We start from the raw sequence: 23,516 nt of genomic DNA on the forward strand, positions 1-23,516 counted from the left end.
TTTTTTTTTTTTTTTAAGTGTAAGTGGCCTCTGGAACAGCATCAAGCCTACCAACATTTGCATCATAGAGATATGAGAAGGAGAAGAGAGAGAGCAAGGAATTGAAAACCTATTAGAAGAAATAACGATGGAAAATCTTCCTAAACTGGTAAAGGAAATAGACATACAACTCTGGGAAGCGCAGAGTCCCAAACAGGATGAACCCAAACAGCCCCACAGCAAGACACATCATAATTAAAATGCCAAAAGTTAAAGACAAAGAGAGAATCTTCAAAGCAGAAAGAGAAAAGCATCTAGTTACCTACACGGGAGCTCTCATAAGACTGTCAGCTGATTTCTCAACAGAAACTTTGTAGGCCAGAAAGGATTAGCAGGAAGTATTCAAACTGATGAAAAGCAAACACCTACAACCACAATTACTCTACCCAGCAAAACTATCACTTAGAATCAAAGGACAGCTAAAGAGCTTCCCAGGCAAGAAAAAGCTAAAAAGAGTCTCTAACGGGAAATGTTAGAGGGATTTCTTTAAGAAGAAAAAGATAAAAAATATGAATAATAAAATGGCAATAACTATATATCTAGCAACAATTACTTTAAATGTAAATAGATTAAATATTCCAATCAAAAGATAGGGTGGCTGAATCGATAAGAAAACAAGACCCTACAAGAGACACACTTCAGATTGAAAGACACACACAGACTGAAAATGAAGGGATAGAAAAAGACATTTTAAGAAAGTGAAAACAAACAAACAAACAAAAAGCTTGGGTAGCAATATTTATACCAGACAAAGTAGACTTTAAAACAAAGGCTATAACAAGAGATAAAGAAGGGTCCAGTAATCCCACTTCTAGGTATTTATCCAAAAAAAACCCAAAAAAGCCAAAAACCACAACTTTGAAGGGACATGTGCATCCATATGTTCATTGCAGTTTTATTTACAATAACCAAGATATGAAGGCCACCTCAGTGTTCATCAATGGATAAATAGACAAAGAGGTGGTACATATATACAACGGAATATTACCTAGATATTTTTTTAAAAAAACAAAATCTTGCCATCTGCATCAATATGGATGGCCCTAGGGGGTATTGTACTGAGTGAAGTCAGACAGAGAAAGACAAATGTCATACATGGAATCTAGAAAACAGAATAACAAACAAACAACAAAAACAAGTTCACAGATACAGAGAGCATTTTGATGGTTGTCAGATTGTGGAGTCAGGGAGATGGAGGACAGGGGGCTGGGATTAAGAGGTACAAATGGTAGTTACAAAATATTTATAGAGATTTAGATTATATAGCATGAGGTATATAGTCAGTAGTATTGTAATAACTATGTATGGTGTCAGATCATTACTAAGTTATATAAATGTCTAATTGCCGCGGCGTACACTTGAAATTAATATAATATTGTACGTCAGCTATAACTGAAAAAAATAAAAATATAAAAAATTTAAAAATCCCTTAAAATCAAAACTTTTAAAAAAGTGAATGATTAAAAATATCACGATCCACCAGGAAAGTAACATACATTTTATCCAAATCAGGGTGAAGTTCTGATATTCCAGTTAGAGTAACAGGAATCCTGCCATTATTTTAAGCCCAAGATTTGAGAATTACATAGAAAAAGAAGCATAGCTATAGATCTAGATAGAAAAAAATAATATCCACAGAATTTGATGAAAACTTATGCACCATCCTTTCCATAAAATTTACACTTGACGTTCTAATATTTTAAAATCCTAAAATGTTTTAGAACTCAATTAGCATAATTCTTACCAATACCTAAGTCTCACTGTGTGTTCCATGTGCTAGGAAGCTCTTCACATGGAGGTGAGTCAGACTTTTTGGCTGGCTTTATTTTCCTGAAATGTCTTCCTTTTATTAAACTCAAAGTGCATCCTAGAATTTTCTGTCCAGTAGATAGAGTTCTGTGAGAAGTCTAGTTCCACTTAGATGGTATCTTTACAGAATCTATTTGGAAAGAAAACCTATGCTACCTCACTGGTAAACTTATGCCAGAGTAAAATTTAAATGAATGCAATTTTTTTTTCTTTTAGCTAAAGGAAGTCAGAAAATAAGGTCACAGGTCACTTCCTGTGCTTTCTAATAAAACCAGAGGGTACCATTTCATCTACCTAGAGATCTTTCAGATTTCTAGTAGGTCATAGAGTTAGATTCAAAAGCTTTCCTCTACAATCAATACTTGAGGCAGTATCTAGTATAAAGAATGCAATGAGGAAATCCACTCAATAGGATGAATTCTGCCTTTCAGTAACATCTCTTTAACTCATACAGTGTTTTTGAAAATGAGTCAATTTCTTAAACCTGGTTAATTCTGAGTTTAGTCCTGATTTCTTGAGAGATTGGCAATATCTGATTCATGCTTTCCTGGCAACAATTAGAGGATCTCCAGTTTGACACAGTCCCCACCACTCCCTGTTCACTCCTTCATTAAGATGAAATATCCTTTGCTAATTATCATTGTATCTTTGCTGTTATTTTTCTAAAACCTAATTTATTTTACTTACTTACATTACTTGCTAGTTCTTGTAAGCATTTGAGTTTGAGACTCCTATTGTAACCCATGGTTTCAAACATTTTTAAAGTATGAGGATAGCATATAATTGTGCTTTTGGTATCTGTCAATTGAAAGATACAAAGGAAAAAATACATAACTTAAGCAGTACCTTTAAATGAATTTACATATTATAAATCATAAGAGTAATACTTAACTTATGAATAATGCTTAAAGCACACATGGAGCAGTGACCCTTTTGTTCTAAGTCCTACAGTTTCCTAAGGATCTATGAGCCAAAATTTGGAAATCCCTGTTCTAGTAAAAAGAATTCTGAACTGGGAATCAGAAGACAGTCTCTAGTCCCATCCTTGCATTGCACAGCCTACTGGTTAGTGATTTGAGGCAAGTCAGTCAACATTTTGGGGCCTTGATTTTCTCATGTGCAGTGAACAGACTGGATCATTCTTGAGAAACTTTCCATCCATAAAACATAGTAATATATGTTTATGAGTCCTGACACCTATCATACAAACCCAGGCAACTACAGGACCTCTCAAGAGTGTATCCGGATTTTACCTAAAGACAAAAGGCTTCTTAGGGAGGGAACCGCCGTGGGAAAAATAAAAACTAGTGAAAACTGCAACTCTACTATTTCCAAATTTAGGTACAATTTTACATTCTCTGTCCCAAACCATGTTGGAAAAACTAGGAGTATATTTGTGAACTCAACATTATAAATATATCTCATCTGAGCTCAGATTTGGGGAATAGTTTTTAAATCTGTAAGTTAATGGGCTCAAACTTGTATATTCTTTTCAGATCAAAAGAGATAATATTCCTGTGTGAAAATACTTTGAACACTATAGTATTATCTAAGATTATCAGATATTATAATGCTGTTATTACCTAGTATTTCCCAGCTCTATTTGGTCAGAACCAATTCAATAACTTGAAATTCTTTGTTTATAAGTGTCATTTAATATCAAACCATCACTGCATTCATAGCCACACATTTTGGATGCTTAATTATATTTGGTATAATATTATGTGGTTTTGTAGTGTTTTCTGTGTTTGTCTTGTTTCTAAAATGACTGCAAGCTCTTTGATGAGAGATATTGCTTGATGATAATAAAGGTGATGTCAACAACAAAATAATAATGATAAAAATAATAGGGATGATATAGGTACCATACACTGATGACATATTATACACCAACAGCTGTATCAAACACTTCAATTATTTTATCTCATGAGTTCAGTAGTATTACTATTTCCATTTATTTATGAGGAAATTGAGAATCAGTGAATTTAAATGACTTGCTCAAGATCACACATCTACTGAGGTCCAGAGTCAGAACCAGAACCCAAGCCCACAGCTAACATCATATTCAATGCGGAAAAACTAAAAGTCTTTTCCTTAAGATCAGGAACAAGACAAGAATGTCCACTTTTACCACTTTTATTCAACATAGTATTGGAAGTCCTAGCCATAGCAATCAGAGAAGAAAAAGAAAAGAAATAAAAGGCATTCAAATTGGAAAGAAAGAAGTAAAACTGTCATTATTTGAAGATGACATGATACTATATAGAGAATGCTAAAGATCTCACCAAAAAAATATTAGAACTGAAGATGAATTCAGTAAAGTAGCAGGATAAAAAATAAATATTCAGAAATCGGTTGCATTTCTGTACACCAATAATGAATTATCAGGAAGAGAAATTTGGAAAACAATGCCATTTACAATAGCATCAAAAAATAAAAACCTAGGAATAAATTTAACCAAAGGCTCCAGTCAAGTGGATCTGGGTTCTGGTTCTTTTTTTAAAAAAGATTTTTATTAAAATATCACTAATATACAGTATTATATTAGTTTGAGGTATACACCATAGTTATTCAATATTTATATACCTAAAGAAGTGATCACCATAAGTCCAACAACCATCTGACACCATACAATACTATCACAATATTATTGACTATATTTCCTATGCAGTACAGCACATCCCCATGACTTATTTGTTTTATACTTAAAAGTTTAAAACTCTTATTCCCCTTCACCTTTTCCCCCCTTTTTGATTTTTTTCAATTACAGTTAACATTTGATATTATTTTATATTAGTTTCAGGTGTATAGCATGATAATTAGACATTTATATTCCTTATAAAGTGATCACTCTGAAAAGTTAATGCCAATCTGATACCATAGTTATTAAAATATTATTGACTATATTCTTAATGCTGTACTCTATATCCCTGTGACTATTTTTATAACTAGTAATTTGTACATCTTAATCCCTTCCCCTTTTTCACCCATCCTCCCAACTCCCTACCAATTTGTTTTCTGTATCTATGAATTTGTTTGTTTTGATTGTTCATTTATTTTGTTTTTTAGATTCCACATGTAAATGAAATCATAGAGTATTTGTCTTTCCCTGTCTGACTTATTTCACTTAGCATAATACCCTCAAGGTCTATCCATGCAGTCGCAAATGGAAACTTTCATTCTTTTTTATAGCTGAGTAATAATCCATTACATACACAAAACACACACACACACACACACACACACACACACACACCCTCTTCTTTCTTTATTCATTCATCTATCAATGGACACTCAGGTTGCTTCTATATCTTGGCTATTGTAAATAAAGCTACAATGAACATAGGAATACATATATCTTTTTGAATCAGTGTTTTGGATTTCTTTGGATAAATACCCAGAAGTGGAATTGCTGAGTCATGTGGTAGTTTTACTTTTAATTTCCTTACACTTTACTGCCACTGTCCCCATGGGTTCTATGCTTAGAATAATGCTAGATATGTAGACATGTGTAATAAATATTGATTAGTTGAAACTATTTGAGATACAAGCCCAGTGATACTAGCATTCGAAAGTCATCATTTTCGTATATGCTGTAAAAGAAGTTTCGATATTATAACTGTAAAATTAAGGAACCCTGGGCAACACTTCACTTCACAGTATATTATCTTTGCCTTAGAATTTCCTGTGTAAGGGAAGCCTATAATGATAATTGCAGCAAATACAAGTTTCTTACCTAATGTTCATGCTTACTTTCTCTCTTCTAATAGAACCCTGACTTTTTGTTCATTATAAATATATGTACAACTGAAAATACTCATCAGATTCTCCTGTAGCCAGAAACGATCATGAGACCCAGTTAGCCAGTGATAAAGTCTTTTGGGTAGGATTTACAGAAAGGCTATTATTTTCCTAATGTAAAAAAGGACAGAATCTGCTATTATATGCCTTTTGCTTTCATCCTTCTTCACTTCTTGACTGAAGCATGGACACAGCATGTCAAGAATGAGTGCCCACCTTAGAGCCATGATGACAAAAACCACACCTTCAGGAAAGAAGAAAGGAAGGGAATAAGGGAGGAAGGAGGCATGGGCCAGAAAGAGCATGAGTTCTGTTGCCTGTCTGTGAACTTCCTGCTAAGAAAAATAAGTCCCTATTTGTTAAGCTAATCTGGTAAATTTTCCATTACATATATCTAGGTATAATCCTAATGCAATGATACAATAACTGATAATCCCAAATTATCAACAGGAAGTAAAATAAGAGTCTAAGAAATATAAATTACAGTTTCTATGGTAATAACCTGCCTCTATCTTAACCACAGAATTTTTACCTACTTTGAATCATTCATCACCTAGCTTTACACTAAACCTAATTAAATAGATCTAGTCCCTATTGATCTTTTCTCTAAAGATACTATAAAAATTCATAGAAACAAATCAAGGAGCAATATATAAATTTTTTACCAGAAAGAAATTTTTCCAAAATAGCTTTGGGTGTCAAAAACCACATGCACATTTTGTTTTTCTTTGTTTACTGATTCCAGAGCCTTGTGACCAACAAACCTTAGCACACTGATTTGCTCCTAATAGGTTCCAGCTATACCCAGATGCTGCTTCACTTCAGTTCACAGGTCAACCAGATAGGGCCTTAGAGTGACCAGCGCCCCGAGAACTAGTTGACTCTGATCACGACAGTCCTCAGTATACTATGCAAACATTCTCTGTCTACGAGCATCACAATGTAAAAAAGGTTGGGAAGCACATCCCTATATGACAGCTAGACGCTATTGAAATAATAAGAGCAATGGGAAAAAATGACCTATTTATAATACTATATAACCCAAAATTAGCTAATATACATAACATCATTTGATTCTCAGCAAAATCATGAGGGATCAATAGGGCACTTATGTTTATTATCAAGGTTCACACTGTTAGGAAATGGCAGAGTCCAACTTTTGAATCAAGGATTTCCTCATCTGAGCCCTATGCTTTTTCTGATACAGTTCCCTGCATGACGACATTCTAAGTATGCATAGATCTTTAAAATTACCATTTTGATTTCATTCTCTGAAGAATGAAATGGTTTTCCTTTGTTTTCTCTTGTGACCGCCATGCAGACACTAACATATATGGAAACTGATGCTCTCTTTGAACTTAGCAAGACTGAGAAAGGACAACACTAAATGGCATATTTAGGCCATACCAACCTTCTTTTTACAGCTCCCAGTGCTGACACCCACAGAGCCAATCCTTGTTATTCTGTGTGAGTAGAAAAGAGAGTTTTTGCCTATGACTCTCCCCAAAGGTATCTATTAAAAAAGAAAATAGTATGCTGCCATTGACCGTGCTGAGGTTTTGCTTTGTTTTGCCAATTACAATTTCTCATTGTCCTTTCCATAAAAGAGAAGAATAGGGAGATATGAAAGAAATTGTCAAAAGTAAATTACACATTTAACATATAAAAGAAAATACAAATTTTAAACACAGGGCAATTATTGTCAAGAGATATTACTGAAATAAAAAGAATTTAAGTGTTATTCCTATTTTAGAAAAGCTAGACAATCAATAGATTTTAGTGACTAGAAATGTTATTTTAATTTATTTATAGCAATGAAGAAACAAAAAGGATAGATGCACAAGGATAGGAAGGTATGAGGAAATATCTATAAGTAGCTATTATAGATAGATTAAAAAGCACAGACAATATCTAAAATATTAACCAAACATTAATTTGCTGTTCAGAAAATAAGAACATGATAGAATGGTTGAGCATCTATGGCATAAAACAATAAATGTAAGCAAGCATAAGTTAGAGAACATAAGTGCAATGGTTATGGAAGTGAGCTTGGGCAGGTTTAGAATCTCGTGTTTAAAGATATGGGCTCCAGATCTGGAACACCGGAGTTCAAATCCTGGTACTATCACTTAGCAGTTGGGTGATGATAACATGCTTACTTTTTTAGTATGGAAAAAGGGTTGTATTTTTTATCACATTGACAGTTAAGATTAGTAAAATTATAGCATTATACAATATGTAGAATTCTTATATTAATTGCTTGTTTATAATATTTCTTAACCAAATTTCATCAACCATAAAATATGCACAAGGCATAAAAAAATTTTTGCCACCCAGTGACAAAGTAAGCCAAGACTGTAAACTAGAATAACATAAGCATAATACTGTGGGCAAGTTCATGGTAAAAACTAACCTAGTTCCATGACAGGCTAAACATATTTGAAGGCAATTTGATTCTTCCAATGCATCCTGGGGTATCCCATTCTATTCCATAAGACTGAGTCACAATAGCTCCAACACTATTCTATTTTTATTTTGGGATATAGATTAAACATTCTCCTCAGTAGCTAACTGTAAATATAAATGTTACTTCTCAGGACTTTACAATATACTTGATAAAGGATATGTCTACATCGCCCAAGTAAAAGTCTATCTTCAGAAATAAAGTTCTTTTGGTGTACACAGCAGTTGACCAATGAATGTATTTATGTTCCACTGGTAAGTTCACTTAAGTCTAATTTAAGTAGCACATCTTATCCATCTTGTTTAAACTGTACATGCAAAGTTAACGTATTGGAATGTATATTTAGTATAACAAAATAAGTCTCTAAAATTTAAAAATATACTAAAATTTCCACAAATTCTTATTTTTTAACCTTCAACTACTAAACGTAACTAACTTTCTTAATATAAACACAAATGTATGTGTTTTAAAATGTGAAATCACACTTAAAAACAAGAAAATGAAATATCCTGAGCAATCATAGAGAACTAATAAAGGATGAAATACCGGGTCAATAAACATCTTGAGCAAATATTAAATGAATACTCTTACAGCATGACTTCAATTCCCAAAATAATATAGTAACATACTGATGTTACAGAAAAGCTATACAAATAACCTCAGCTAAAATATACCATCTTTGTTGTCTGTTTCTGAAATTATGCATTTTAAGAATAACTTCCAATTAAATTTTCCTAGCATTCAGTTTTACTTTGAATCAAATCACTGTTCTAAGAACTGTGTAAACCATATTAAAGCTTTCTAAGTCACTATTCATTTACAGTCAAACACGTGTAATCACATATAGTACTATACCTAAATGAAATGTGAATAAATTCCACAAGTATTCCTTAGGTAGATTTTAAGTTGGCAAACAGGTTCTATACTAAGCAAGAAAACGCTTCATTTCTGTGGAAACTTCATTCAGTTTCCATCTCGTCAAGGTTTCATTTTCCGTAACCAAACATAGGAAAGGTCAGCAGTGGGCACAAAGGAAAACATACAGGCATGGGACATTTAGGTTGACAGCTACACAGCCTGCTTCTGTGCAGTCTGGATACTCCCTCTAGGGAGGCAAGGAGGAGAAGTTGGAAGATATATAATCTTCCTCAACTGAGCCTTCCTAAATGGAGAGGTCTACACACACACACACACACACACACACACACACACACTCATTAACAAATGGAAACTTGCTATGTTTTTTAATCATTTAAGTTTTATGTGTAAATTGTAATAACATCTTGCTTTCAGAAAGACCCAGGCTCAATATGTTTTAATGGAAATAAGCCTTACACAAAATATAAACAAAAATATTGCATTTGATAAAGAATAACACAAACAAATGTCTCAGAGTTATATCACAGTTCTTACTAAAAGAATACAGTTAGATTTTATAATATTTCATTATATATTTCCCCAAAATTAACATAGCTTACTTTACTGAGATATTTGGTTATTATTTTGCACGCTACCAATTAATTCAGATTCAAATGAAAAATGAGGAGTCAAAATAAGAAACAACTCTGGAAAACTTTTAATCCTATAACATTGTATAATATCTTAGGGAAACATTTTTTTTAAAGTTTGAAATGACAATCTCAAAGAGAATGTCAACAGAAACCCTTTGAATAGAATGCTCTTCATTTTATTTTTCCTAATATTTGTTATTTATAAAGATGTTATTTAAGGAGTATTTTGCTATTTTAAAAAGGCTTTGGCTATATGGAATACAAATTCTGACAAGAAATTAGAAGGCCATTTCACTCCCACGTCTGGAAAAATAAATAGTGCAATGAAAACTTCTGATCTTAAAGGTTAGCTAGCATTCATCATTCCTCTTAAAATTCTAAACAATTCCCATGAAGATCATTTCATCTTCTTCCTACAAAAGCCTTTATTTTTAACTTTGTTTTCTGTATCAGTAATATTTATGTCCTATATCTTTGTTAAACACTCACCTGTGACTTTTTGAAGCAAAGGCGACAACTCAGTTTCCTCACAAAAGACCTGAACCAATGCTTTCTTCACTTTTTCTTCAGCTTCAGCCAGGTCTTTGTCCTCTGTGAACTCTCCAGTGATAGAATAAATATATATTAGGAGGATCAATAGCTCTTCAGAGCTGTAGTCATCATTGGTCCTCTGATTTGAAGGCTTAATCATTGGCAGCAGCTGATTTAACACAATAGATATAGTCGACTCTCCAATGCTCTGAAATAAAAGGTGGTAATGTGAAAATATATTAATCTTGTACAAAGACGTAATTCATGTACTACATCAGTCCAAAGAGAGCTTGCAAATAAGTCTTTGATGTTCACTGACTAGATTGTTTCTTATTTGTTTGTTTCTCAGTCTGGAGAGAATATTGCAAGAAATTAGGCATTAGAGCACTTGTTTTAAAAGATCTAGCTTATAAAATGCTAGTCAAGCTGCAGATCCTTCTATATTATCTTACATATTGCTTAAAATAATAGTAAATCAATTAAAAATAAAAATAAAAGTACTTCAGACATCAGAAATTTAAAATAAAAATAATATATGTTTATAAAATAATGATTAAAAACAAAAACATGCCAGCATCTATATATCCACATGAATGCTAACACTTCTTCAGAGAAATTACCTCAGATTTTGCAGCATACTCTTTTTAATATTCTCTATATTGGCAAATATTAGAATAGATGTTTTTTTTATAACAGTGAAGTAATTTTCTACTAAATCCGGTGAATAGAATAAGGGATCAAACTGGGTTATGTAACAGGGTTCAAGATATCTTACAGTTAGTCTGAAGGTAATTCACCTTAAAGCTGTAAAAAGTTTTTGCTTTTAGCTTTTCCACCAATTTCTTGAGTGCTATTTAATAGATTATTTCAAAATTCCACAGCTGTGATAATAGCATTGCATCACTGGACTGATTGCATAACTTCCAAAGCACCATGCATGTTTCTAGCACAAATTCTGAGATTTTTGGTGAGTAGATAAACCCCCATTTTAAATAATGTGATCTAATTTCTCCTATAATATAAAATAACCTTTTAAAATAAAACTCAATTATTTTTGTATTTATACTAAAATCCGGAGCCTTTCACATTATTCATTCAGAAGTGTTCACTGAGTATCTACTATGTTCCAGATAATATTCTAGGTCTGTGGACACAAATGAGCAAAACAAATGCCCTTCTCTTGCACAGTTGACATTCTAGTTGGGGGAAAGAGACAATTAAAAGCTAAAGAAGTAAAATATGTAATACATTAGATGTTGGTAAGTGCTATCGAGAAAATAAAACAGGAAAGGAAGATGAGACTTTAGGGTAGGTGTTGTGTGTGTGTGTTCATGTGGATGAACATGCACTATTTTGAAGAAGAAAAGCTATGTTAAGAAGGAAGTACTGGAATAAAGAAAGACCTACAGAAACTCATATTTGAATGAAGCTGATATCAAGCAGATGAATGTGATTCTATATTGGGATGACTACCCAAAATGAAAATTTCTAGTCAAGTCATATTCACACCTGGAAAAATTGGGATATATCATCTCAAGGTTAAGGTTCACAATTACATTATTTGGCACAAGAAAAACAACTGTTACCATTTATTTCCACTAAAAATCTTGGATGGCCACAATGTACCACACAAAATAAAATGATAAGTCTTTGGAATGAATAAGGTAAAAGTGGAAAAACAGAATGGAGGTTTTACTGTTACGTGGTCACAAGACATAATTTACCAAGTATAAACACAGGAAGGAAAGGGCTTTGAAGGCATTCTAGAACTGTCCTATGGCTTCAGGTGTGTCCTGAGTGAACCTTCAAGTGTTCGTTCTTTGCTTTACAAGCTGCCAAAAGCAATTTAAAAGAAAGGAGCTGTGTGGTTGGCCTGTTAAAAGAGGGGCAGTGAGGGCTGCAGTTTTGTTATTTTTTAAATTTTTTACCCTATCACAAACTCATTAAATGACATTAAGCAGACTCCTTCATTGCTTTTTATCCCATTTCTAAAAAGCAGGTGAAACATCAAGGATCTATTTCATAGAAGTCCTATGATTCTCTCTCTAGAGAAAAAGGATTCTTTTTAAGATAGTTATAAAAAGTAAAACATGGTAGGATAATCATCGTAATCATTTGAAAAGATTCACTCGTCAACATCTGGCCATGAGAGCATCATTTTCAAGTGGTTGATCTAAGATATGTTCCTAGAGAACAAATTCCTTTAGTGACATTCTAGCTAAGTATTCTGTTAGCTAAGTATTACTTGTGTAAACCAATTTCTAAAATTACATCTCACCTGCTTAATGCAACCCAAGAAGTTAATTACTGAGTTGAATACAAAGCCAAGAATACTGATCAGTCTAAAAGAGGAATTTGATAAAACGGAAATAAAAAGGATCCATTTCAAAAACACAGATTCTGATACTGACTATTCCACTACCTAGTTCCTTAGAACCTTGTAGAATCTCAGTAAACCTCTTAGAATCTCTTTATCTCTAAAATGACATGATAACTAGGAGATGGCTGAGCTCTTAAATCATATTTAGGTTAAGGTCTCCATTTTCACTTTCTCCTCCCACCTTTTTTTAAAAAACATTACCATTAGTGGTAGAAGGCGGGAAATCATATTCTCACTTTAGGCTACACAGTAAAATATAAATGCTCAAAAAAGAAAAGTTTTACTATAGAAACAAATGTAGATGCAGAAACATTGTAGACAAGTGTGCAACATGGGCTGATATACATACATGTATTTCCTAATTATGTCCACTAAGAAGATCTAGAGGTAGTGACACCCCAGTAGCAAGTCAGATCTTAGTTTCTAATATCTTTAATTTCTCTCAAATAAAAGAAACCAGGGATTCTTAGAGAAAGGGTGAATTCTAGGAATGGGGCCAGGAAAATACAGAGGAACATGGGAAATCTTGTAGTGCCAGAAAGTAAGGAAGTCTGTAAAAAATAAAAAAATAAGAGCATGTCAAAAGGGCACAAGAGACAACTAGAAGACCTCCCAGTGGCCAAAGTTGGAACAATTTGAGCAAGAAAATAAATAAATTTGGAATGGATTATAACCCAAAGTACAGAATAAATGTGCATCACTCCATACTTATATAAATTAGTGATTGCATTAATAAATAAATGTAGAAGAGATAAATCTTCCTTACAGAAAATTTCAAATAACTTACATAGCTACCCCCACCTGGAGGTAGAGTTTAATACCCCCACCTCTTAACTATGGGCTGCACATTGTGACTTGCTCCTAAAAAAATCATGTAAGGAAAGGGGAGGAGTAATTTTACCTTAGCCAAAAGATCAAGGTTAACACTACCAGTGATAAGTCACAATGACATCATGTGTCCCTAATACAATGCAATGAAAATGGCTCTTCACTTTTGTGGTACTCTGCTCCTAAACTCATAACCTATAATAAAAACCAGATAAGTTGTAATTGAGGGACATTCTACAAAATGTCTGGCCAATACTCCTCAAAACTTTCAAGGTCATAAAAACAAAGAAAGATGGAAAAACTACCCTACACTAGATAAGACTAAAAAAAAACGTAACCACAAAATGTAATGTGGGATTACAAAGAAAGAATATTAGGGAAAAACTAGTGAAATAATAATAAAGTCTGGAGTTTATACTTACTAGTGTGTATCAATGTTAGTTTCTCAGTTTTGACAAATGTACCACAATAACGTAAGATTTTAACAATAAACTGAGGGATATACAGAAACTCTCTGTACTATCTTGACAATTCTTTTATAAATTTAAAACTATTCTAAAATAAAATATTTATTAGAAAGACAAGAGAGAGTGTAGAGGACCAAGAGGGAAGTGGAGAGGGAGGGAAGATAATAAGACACAAATATTTTGACCTCCTTTCTGTTACACTGAATATTTTGATCTCCTTTCTGTTAGACTGAAAAATCCCAAGAAAGATGATTTCAACTGAGTACGAGGAAGAGTTCCTACAAGAGCCAAGATAAGGGACTGACTCAGGAAACAATGATTTCTCACCAATGGCAAAAGGTGGGGTGATCATCTGGCAAGAATGAAACAGAGGGAACCCCATGCCACCTTGGCTTAAAAGGTGAACTAGAGCTTTCTAGTACTATCCATAAAAGCATGGCTCCAGACTGGATATATACTCATTCTCTGATCTCTGCCCTTAGAATGAAACTTCAACAAGAAGAAAGGAAAACATTAGTGATTCCCCAGATTGAAACCTTTTCAAAGGTGAAAGAATCTGAGGAGGATTAATAATGAGGATTGAGAAGTAAGATTATAAGCCTAGGTTTAAACTCTGGCTGTACTACTTACTAGCTGTATGACCTTGGGCAAGTTACTTAACTTCTTTAAATCTATTTCCTCATCTGTAAAATGGAAATACTACCACAAATACTTGAATATTAAGCAATCCCAAACCATGGGCACCCATTTTCATAGTACTAGGGCAACTGCTTAAACTACTTTGTGGTTTAAAATAGAGTAATCCCCACTATGGGGCAGTCTCTGTGAAGATTCAAATATAAGGGGACTCCCTTTTTTCTGAAGGCTATTTTTGAGGAAAACGTTCTCCCTCACATTTATGGATATACAAAAACAGCATTTGTGTCATAAGGTTGTTCTAAAGATTTAATAATAGGAGTAAATCACATAGCATTGTGCCTGGCACATAACCTCATACAAATATTAACTACTACTTCAACTACTTTCTTCCCTAGCAAAAGTGATTGAGATCACTGGGAAGGGAATGAAATACCTTCTAAGAATAGGAAGTTAGCAGTCTCAAAGGAGGGAGAAGCAGCTAACAAAAACTGGATATGAAACTACATCTTGGAACTTAACTGCAAAGTTAGTCAAAGGTTAAAGGCAATATAAACATCATTAAACACTGGTGTTAAAAAAGCACACACAGAGCAAACCACAACCAAAGCAAAAAAAAAAAAGACTTCTTTATAAAATATCAGGGATTAAATTTCTCATCCATTTTGATATAAATGGGCCTACTGGTAGGAGGTGGAAGATTAGAGCTGTGTCTAGAATGACAAAACTATTCTGCAGACTGGGACTCCTGTTATTTTTGAATGAGTCCCCAGTAACTCCAAACAAAAGGCCCTCTGTAAATGCATGTTGTCTTTAGAAAAGCCAACTTTTTGGCTGAATTAAAACACCTTTGCAAAGTCAGAGTCTGTCTCTGTGCTGGCTACCTCTGTAGGCATGAGGAGCAAACAGGCCTTATGCTATGTGGCTGCAGAGCAGGCTGGGCTGGCTCCATACCTGCTCCTCCCTGGTATAGAGCCTGCTGACAAAGCGAAACTCTAAGCCACCTTAAGGTCCTGCTGGAGAACCATCTCTGCAATTCCTCCAAGCTTCAGCTCAGTCCTGGGCATGCTGCCAGTGGGGGCCTGAGGAAGTGCCTAAGGCTCTTCTGCCCAAAAATGTCACTTGCTATCCTTTATTAGGATTTCCATTAGGCCTTAAATTCCCATAACTAAAGTCATCCTCCCTCTTTGACAGAATGGACTTCTTTATATGCTTCAGGCAAAATGCAAAAGTGTAACTGGCTAAATATAAAGATAATTAATTCATTGATGTACTCATGCATTCTTTATCGTGTACATACTATGTGCCACGTACTGTGCTATATTCTGGGCATACAAAGAACAAAGCAAGACATAAGATTCAAGGAGCTTACAGGTGAGTGGGGTAGGAGTAAACAGTTGTGATGATATAGAATAAGTGCTCTAATCAGTAGAGTTATTCATTCACTTTAGAAACACAGTAAAGAACACCTAAATCCTGGAAGGGGCGGTACCTTGATTGAATCTTAAACAATCAACATCTAGTATCAGGAAGGAGCAAAGCTCTAAAAAATAAGTGATGGGATAGGATCCTTCCTTCATTCCTTCAACAAATATTTAACATACACGTACTAACAATGAGTGGTAGGCAGAATAATGGCCCCGCAAAGAGGCCCAGACTCTAGTCTCCAGAACCGTAAATGTTACCTCACATGGCAAAGGGACTTTGCAGTTGTGATTTATGTTACAGATCTTGAGATGGGGAGACTGTTCTGTATTATTGGGTGGGCCCAGTCTAATCACATGAGTACTTAAAGTAGAGGACCTTTCCTGTCTGTGGTCAGAGAGATGCAATGATGAGGGTCAGAAAGAAGCAACACTGCTGGCTTTGAAGATGGAGGAAACTGACTGTGAGCCAAAGAATACAGGGGGCCTCTGGAAGTTGAAAAAGGCAAGGAAACAGATGCTCCCCTAGAGCCTCCAAAAACAAATGTAGTGCTGCCAACACCTTGATTTTAGTCCAGTGAGACTGGTGTCAAACTTCTGATCTACGCAATTGTAAGACAGTAAATTTATGTCGCTTTAAGCCACTAAGTTTGTGGTAATTTGCTATAGCAGCAATAGGAAATTAATGTAAGTGGTTTGTGTAAGGTAGGGCATGAGAAGCCCTGCATCAGGCAGAGAACCTGGTACGCAGTAGGGCTTCATAGAATAACTAAACAAACAAGCAAGCGCAGCATGAATAGTTACCTAGGTGGTACCTGTACCACTAAGGATCCAGTGAGTGCCTTCAGGGATGTCACAGAAAGGGAAGGCACAGAAACACGTCAAATTTAAAATTTGCTACTTAACAGTTTTGCCTAGAAGTAGTCAGTCTAAAATCATGCAATCTCATAAGCCAATATTCATCAGGCCCATAATAATCATATAGGACAGTGTTTTTTAGATCCAAGACCCCGGAGACCTTTTTAAGAGGTCTACAAGATAAGGTCAAAACTATTTTTATAACAACTCTAAGACATTTCTTGCCTTTTTCACTGTGTTGACATTTGCACTAAGAGTGCAAAAATAATGGTGGATAAAATCGCTGGTATCTTAACAAAGGTCAAGGAGAGGGGTTCTTAACCGTGCTAATAGTCATTGCGGTCTGCACCAATATGCTATGTTCTCATGGCTGAAATTTTTTAAAAGCCAGTTTTACTTAACAATGCTCTTGATTAAGCAATAAAAATTAATCTTACAAAATCTCAACCCTTAAATAAATGTCTCTTTAACATTCTGTGTAACAAAATATGAACTATACATAAAGTACTTCTGCAATATAGTAAAGTATAATGGTTATCTTGAGGAAAAGCACTGGTGCAGTTACTGCAGTCATGAACTGAATTAACGGTTTCCCTCCTGCAATACCATTGTTAATTGAAAGAATTTCAGATAGAGAAGCTATGCTTATTAAGACTTGGGTATTTACCAAACATTTTCTTAAAAATGAACAAAGTGAGCCTGTTTCTTCAAGAAAAACAACTGATATTTATTGCCAATGATAAAATTCTGCCTTTTAAGCAAAAATTCAAATTTTGGAAAACTTGTAACTGCCACTGCCAGATTCTTTATACTTAAAGACTTTCTGATAAGAATAATGGTGACATTAAAAATGTGATTTTTTTTAATTGCATAATGAAATGTGTCAACATTTGGAAGATCTGCTTAACTCAGTCAATATTTTCCAAATGACCAATGTATGATGTAAGAAAATAAGGCATAGGCAAAAGATCTATCCAAAATACAAGATAGATAAGTGAATTTTAATATAAAAGAGTACAAAAAGCTCATCGATATGGTTTCCAACTCCACATTACGACTTACTTTTAAGAAATTACTACTTTTTAGAGTCTAAGTATGGTATCGAAAATATATATCCACAAAATCTGAAAAGGCTACCAAATATTCCTCCCTTTTCCAATTATGTATCTGCCTGAGACTGGATTTTCTTCATATATTTCAACCAAAACAACATATGGCAGCATATTAAATAAGGAGGCAAATATGAGAATCCAGCTGTTTTATATTCAGTGAGACATTAAAGACATTTGCAAAAATATAAACCAATTCCAGTCTCACTTATTTTTTTGTTTTGGAAATATAGTTATTTTTCATAAAATGTTATCTATGTTAGCTTGTAATAGGTTGGCTATTATTTTAAAGGAATTGATGAATATTTTAAACTTGTCTCAGTTTTAATTTTTAATACAGTAAATACCAATATTTACTGATTTAAGGATATCACATCCTAAAAAGAAAGTTCATTATTTCTATTCTCTTTTTCACCTTCTCATGGCTAAAACACATAAAGATGTGGTAGATAATTTCAACTATCTTCTTTTAGAGAAAGGCAAGGCAAAACGAGTTCCTTAAATAGGAGCTTCTCAAAATTTAATGTGCATGTGGATTACCTGGGGCTCTTGATAAACGCAAATGCTGATTCTTTAGGTTTGGGACAGGGCCTGAAGATTCTGTACTCTAGTAAGTGCTCAGATGATTCCAGTGCTGCTGGTCTGTAGACCACATTTTGAGTGGCACGTAGACTGAATCACTCAACAATTTCTAGACTAAAATGTGTTTGGGAAGTAAGCTATCCTGTTTGAGTCACTGTATTGTTGATTCCTTTGGTATCTCACTTTAATCTGAATACTAACTGAAGTAAATAATAAATCTGTACCTCTAGCCAAATTTCTCTCTTTGCTCCCTACGCATGCAGCCAACTGCCTACTGATTTCTCCAGCTATACATCTCATCTGCAAATTTAACTCAACATGTCTAAAACTGAAATCAAGAGTTTTTTTTACCCCAAATCTGCTCTTCAGTCTGCGCACTCTGTGTGGTGCCGTCATTCTTCCAGTCGACCAAGATAGAAACTTGGAGTGTGCTGCAGCTTCTCCTCGGCCCTGCCACATCGAATAAGCCACCAATCGTATACCCCCTTCTCCCCTCTAGTCCTTCCTTTACTGCCTGAGTAGTAACTACCATGATCTCGATCATGATTGACGTCATTCTAAACCAAATATTTGACCTCCTTAAAATTATTTCATGGTTTCCACTGCCTTTAAGATAAAGTCTTTATATGACATATGCATTTCCTTTACCTCCACAGTCCTAATTAACTGTTCATCCCATCCATAATGAATCCTTTCCTTATAGGCTACATTTCAGCTTTGCCGAACGACTTGCCTGTGCCTCTGCTTTTACACATGCTTACCTTCCTGCCTAGTACTTTTTTACCCTGTTTTCTAACTGGTCTCATGATGCAACTCAAGCATTATCTCCTCTGACTTACCCTACATGTGTTAAATTTGCCTACCCTGTGATCCCTGAGAAGCCTCTATTTTCCTCTACCATAGCTCTTATCCTCCAGAATTTAATTATTTACTCATGTCTAGCTCTCTTCTAAGATTGAAAATTCCTTGATAGCAAGAACAGCATCTTATTCCTAATGGCATCCCCAGCACCTAGCTCAGTCCTTTGAACACAGTATCAAAAGTATACTCACCTTCGTAATGAAGTAGCTGACGTGAAAAATAGAAATGAACATTTACAAAGATATAATTATAGATTATCTCATTTAATCCTCCTGATTACTCTATAATATAGGTATTATTATTTCAGAGGAAGAAATTTAGGTTGAGAAAGGTTACCTGGCAAGGACGTCAGCTGGTGAATGGTTGAGCTGGGATCCAATGCCAAACTGTCTTTGTCTAAAATCTACATCTGATCCACTACATATTTCCTCTCCATTGCCTCCCAGTCAAAGAGAAACCAGTTTATGGGGAAGAGGAACCCTGACCCCTGAGACAGGGTATGATGCAAAGAATCTAACTAAGACAAACCATCTAGGGAACCTGGCAAATGAGATAAATCAGAAAAGAGGAGGAGCAGCAATAGACCAACTTCATATATCAGAGGTGATCTACTGACTTGCAGCTCTTGAGAGTTCCTTGGTAAGATAGATAACCAGCCCCATGACCCAATTCAAGCTTAAAAAACTCTGGCGGAGGAATGTGTAGTTCCAGCCACAAATTTTAAGATAATCTCTCATCCAGGTATCACTAGGCCATGTTTACCCTCCCAAACCCAAGCCCAAGTGACAGCTGACTGGAGACTAGGGCAGCCAGTGCCGCTGGGTCAGTGGCCCCCAGTTTTGTGTAGCTATCAACAGTTTGTCCTATAAAACAGCATAGTTTTCTATGTTTACCTTATACTATGTGAAAAAAGGATGGGAATGCTGAAGAGATATGCACAAAAAGGAGTCAGATCCTGAACTCATCAAAGAGGGGAGAAAATGGTCTCCAGGAGCAGCTTATGTCAAGAGCAAGGGCTTCAGATGTGAAGAAGCAGGATGAGGGTGGTAGATCAATGATGTAGAAGTTGTACGGACAAGCTCAGATCGCTTAGCAAGAGAAGTGAGGAGACGGTAAGAAACAAGGCAGAGAAGAGCCCAGATCATTCAGGGCCATTGTTAGAACTTATGCTTTTGTTCTGAGATGAATGGAGTTTTAAGCAGAGAAATGGTATGATCTGATTTATATTTAAAAATCCCCTTAGATTGTGGTGAAGAGAATAGACTATGGAGGAGCAAGGGCAGAAGCAGGGAGACAGGTAGGAAGCAATTTTAATAATCCAAGCAAGAAATGATGGGGCTTGGACTAAGGCAGATGCATTGGAAGTAGGATGAATTGGTTGAATTTGGAAATATTTTGAAGCTAAAGCCAGCACAGTTTGCTCATAGATTAGATATGGAGCTGAGAGAAAGAGAAGAGTCTAAAATTATTTCAAGGTTTAGGAGTGGAGGTTCAGAGCACGAGGAAGTAGTTCAAAAGAGAAAACAGAGAGGGCAGAATTGGAGTGAAATTAGAATAGGATGGATTTAAGTATTTCAGGAATGGGGACATTTGACCTCAAGGCAGTGAGAAAGGGACTAGAATAAATAAAAGATTCTGGAGTGGTAAAATAATGTCATAGACAAGAAAGCTAGAAGAATGCCTCATGGTGACTTAATAGAATAAGATGTAAAGTAACACAAAGAGGCTACTTTCAAAGTATGAACATGTTTCCCAAAATTTATCCCTACAAAGGGCACTTGGAGCAGGCTGTCATTCTGTGTCCGTGGAGCAAATGATTCCCTGGCATTGAGAAATGCTGAAGTCCTCAGTGGAAGTGAAAACAAATTCTACAAACTTTTTCTCCCACTAAAAATGCCATTAGAGAAAAATTGTGGTATAGTCACACAAGGAATACTACACAGCAATGAGAATGATCTATAATTTCATAAAACGATATGGATGAATCTCACAAATATAATGCTGAATGCAAGAATCCATAAAAAAAGAACATATTATATGGTTCCATTTATCTAAAATACAAAAACCAGTGAAAATTAATCTATGTTTTTAGAAACGTCTACTGTTTAGAAGGAAGAAATAACTGAGAGGCAGGAAAAGGAGACTCCCAGGTTGCTGGCAATATTCTGTTTCTTGATCTGGGTGCTGATTACACAAGTCTTCAGTTAGTAAAAATACATTGAGATGTACTTTTCTATGTTATATTTTACTTCAATAAAAACTTTTTAAAATGCCATTATACCAGGTCACATTTCCTGTGTCCTGGGAAGAACAGAGCTGTCTACTTAGAGTTCTTATTACAGATTAGCATTTATCCAAAGCAAGAGCAGGAAAGGAGAAGAAGCTTACAGGGGTTACTGAATAATCTAATTAGGCTACAGGTAAAAGCTAGGCCTTGATTTCAGAGAAAGATGGAAAGAACTTTCAGTGGCTGTTCAGTTTAAAACACACATGTTTTAGGGGGATAGAAACTTTTTTTGTAATATTTTTTTCCAATCTCTCGGGAAATGATGTTACACTGTGCTTCAAACTGAACTGCCAAGTTTAAGAGACTGTTTTCTGTAAACAGGCCAGCTGGGCCATAAGTTGCAAGAAATGAGGGACAAGCTACTTCTTCAGAGTGCAGAACAGAACACCACAGGGAGTTGGGAACTGTGCATCCAACAAAATCTCCAGCCGTTTGTCTTTATCTGGTCACCTTTAATGATTTAAGAGCTCTCTACCATGTTATCATCAATCAATTACAATGATTGAGCAGCCGCTAAAAACCGGAGTGTTTAAAATGCAACTATCCATGACCTAAATTTCCTGCTGGTTCTGTTGGCCCCAGGTTAGGCCAGTTTGTCAAGGGAGCCAATAAAAATAACAAAAAGAGGTCAACACTGGGCTTTACGAAGCCTGCATGAAAATATTCATACTCCTCCAATCAGTGCCAAGTCAGTGTGTCCACTCTTTGCTTAAGTTCTCAGTAAATTGTGTCTCCAATAACAAAATATTCCATAAAATGCACACATTAACTAAAAAAAAAAACAAACATCTTTTTTCCTCTCTTCCTTGCTTGCTTGCTTGCCTTTTACTCTGGCTAAGAAACAGTTTCGCAACTCTTAGCAATCAAGTGAAATGATGTCATTTTGCTGACTCCAGCAAAGGAGTTACATTTTGGCAAATTAGAGAATATATGAGAAGATGAAAATATAAATTTTAGCTATCTTAATGGAGGATATGATACTGCACTTCCAGGCCTGTGATAGAATTTGAATTCCAGGATCCACAGAGCAAAGCAAAGACTACTGAATGGGGAGGAGGAAGAAAAAGGCGGTGGAGGCACCAGTAAAAGAGGCCAGCTTAAAGGCTGTCTGTGAAAACCAGAACACTTATCTTAAGCACTATTTCAACGCATTTCATATCACTTGACAGGAGGTAAGGAGAACAGCATTGTACTGTCCAAGGCCTTGAGCTCCCTTTGAGAGTGAACAGTAACATGGAAATTCTATTCAGTAACAAAGCACCATCCCTCACATCTGTGACCTGCCCACAGAAATATGTGAGCTTAGTAGAGCCTTAGAGACAAGGCTCCAGACCCCTCTCTTCTAGAAGCATCCCAGCCAGAATCTCAGCAGATCGGGCCATCTTATTCAGAAGAAATTCAGGAACATTCTGTTACAGAGGGAACATTTGAACAAATTCCAGAAAAGGCGTAAGTGAAGAATGGGGACTCAAAGGCATAATCATGAAGGCAGCAAATTTGACTTTCGTGGTCTCCACTTTCTTTCCTCTGATTTTGCCCTTCCCTTGTCCCACCAAGTGCTCAGAACTCAATGGCTTCTTCCTAGCACCAGTAAATGAGCATCCTTCCTCTAAGAAGTGAATGACAGATGGCTGAACTCTTCCAAGAGAATTCTGCATTTTAAAAGTGGACAAGAGAGACAGAATCTAAGAAGAAAATTAGCTGACTTTTTAATAGTTAAATTTCTGTTTCTGTGGTATTTGAGCAGTAATTTGTCATAGGAAGCCTTTCTGGAGCTCCTCAAATCACATTTTACAGAAATTAAAGATATTTTTTCCTCTGTTTTGAAAATGCACTAGTATAGCTTTAGAAGGTAAACATCTCATTTCCTTAAAGGGACAGTATGAAAGGGTGTAATTTAAGTCCCACTCTACCACTTAACTGTATATA

At 35.2% G+C, this 23,516-nt stretch overlaps 1 protein-coding gene across 2 annotated transcripts in view; it reads right to left on the reverse strand.

The window, feature by feature from the left end:
* SCFD2 (sec1 family domain containing 2) overlaps nt 1–23,516 on the reverse strand; it is a 345,681-nt gene that overhangs the window by 209,487 nt on the left and 112,678 nt on the right. For both annotated transcript variants that reach the window (XM_039845191.1, XM_039845192.1), the window contains exon 5: nt 10,114–10,363. In XM_039845191.1, the coding sequence (XP_039701125.1) occupies nt 10,114–10,363 (250 nt within the window). The remainder of the gene's footprint in view (nt 1–10,113; nt 10,364–23,516) is intronic.

The sequence above is a fragment of the Pteropus medius genome, unplaced genomic scaffold (assembly GCF_902729225.1).
Source record: "Pteropus medius unplaced genomic scaffold, Ma_sr-lr_union100, whole genome shotgun sequence".
Lineage (NCBI taxonomy): Eukaryota > Metazoa > Chordata > Mammalia > Chiroptera > Pteropodidae > Pteropus > Pteropus medius.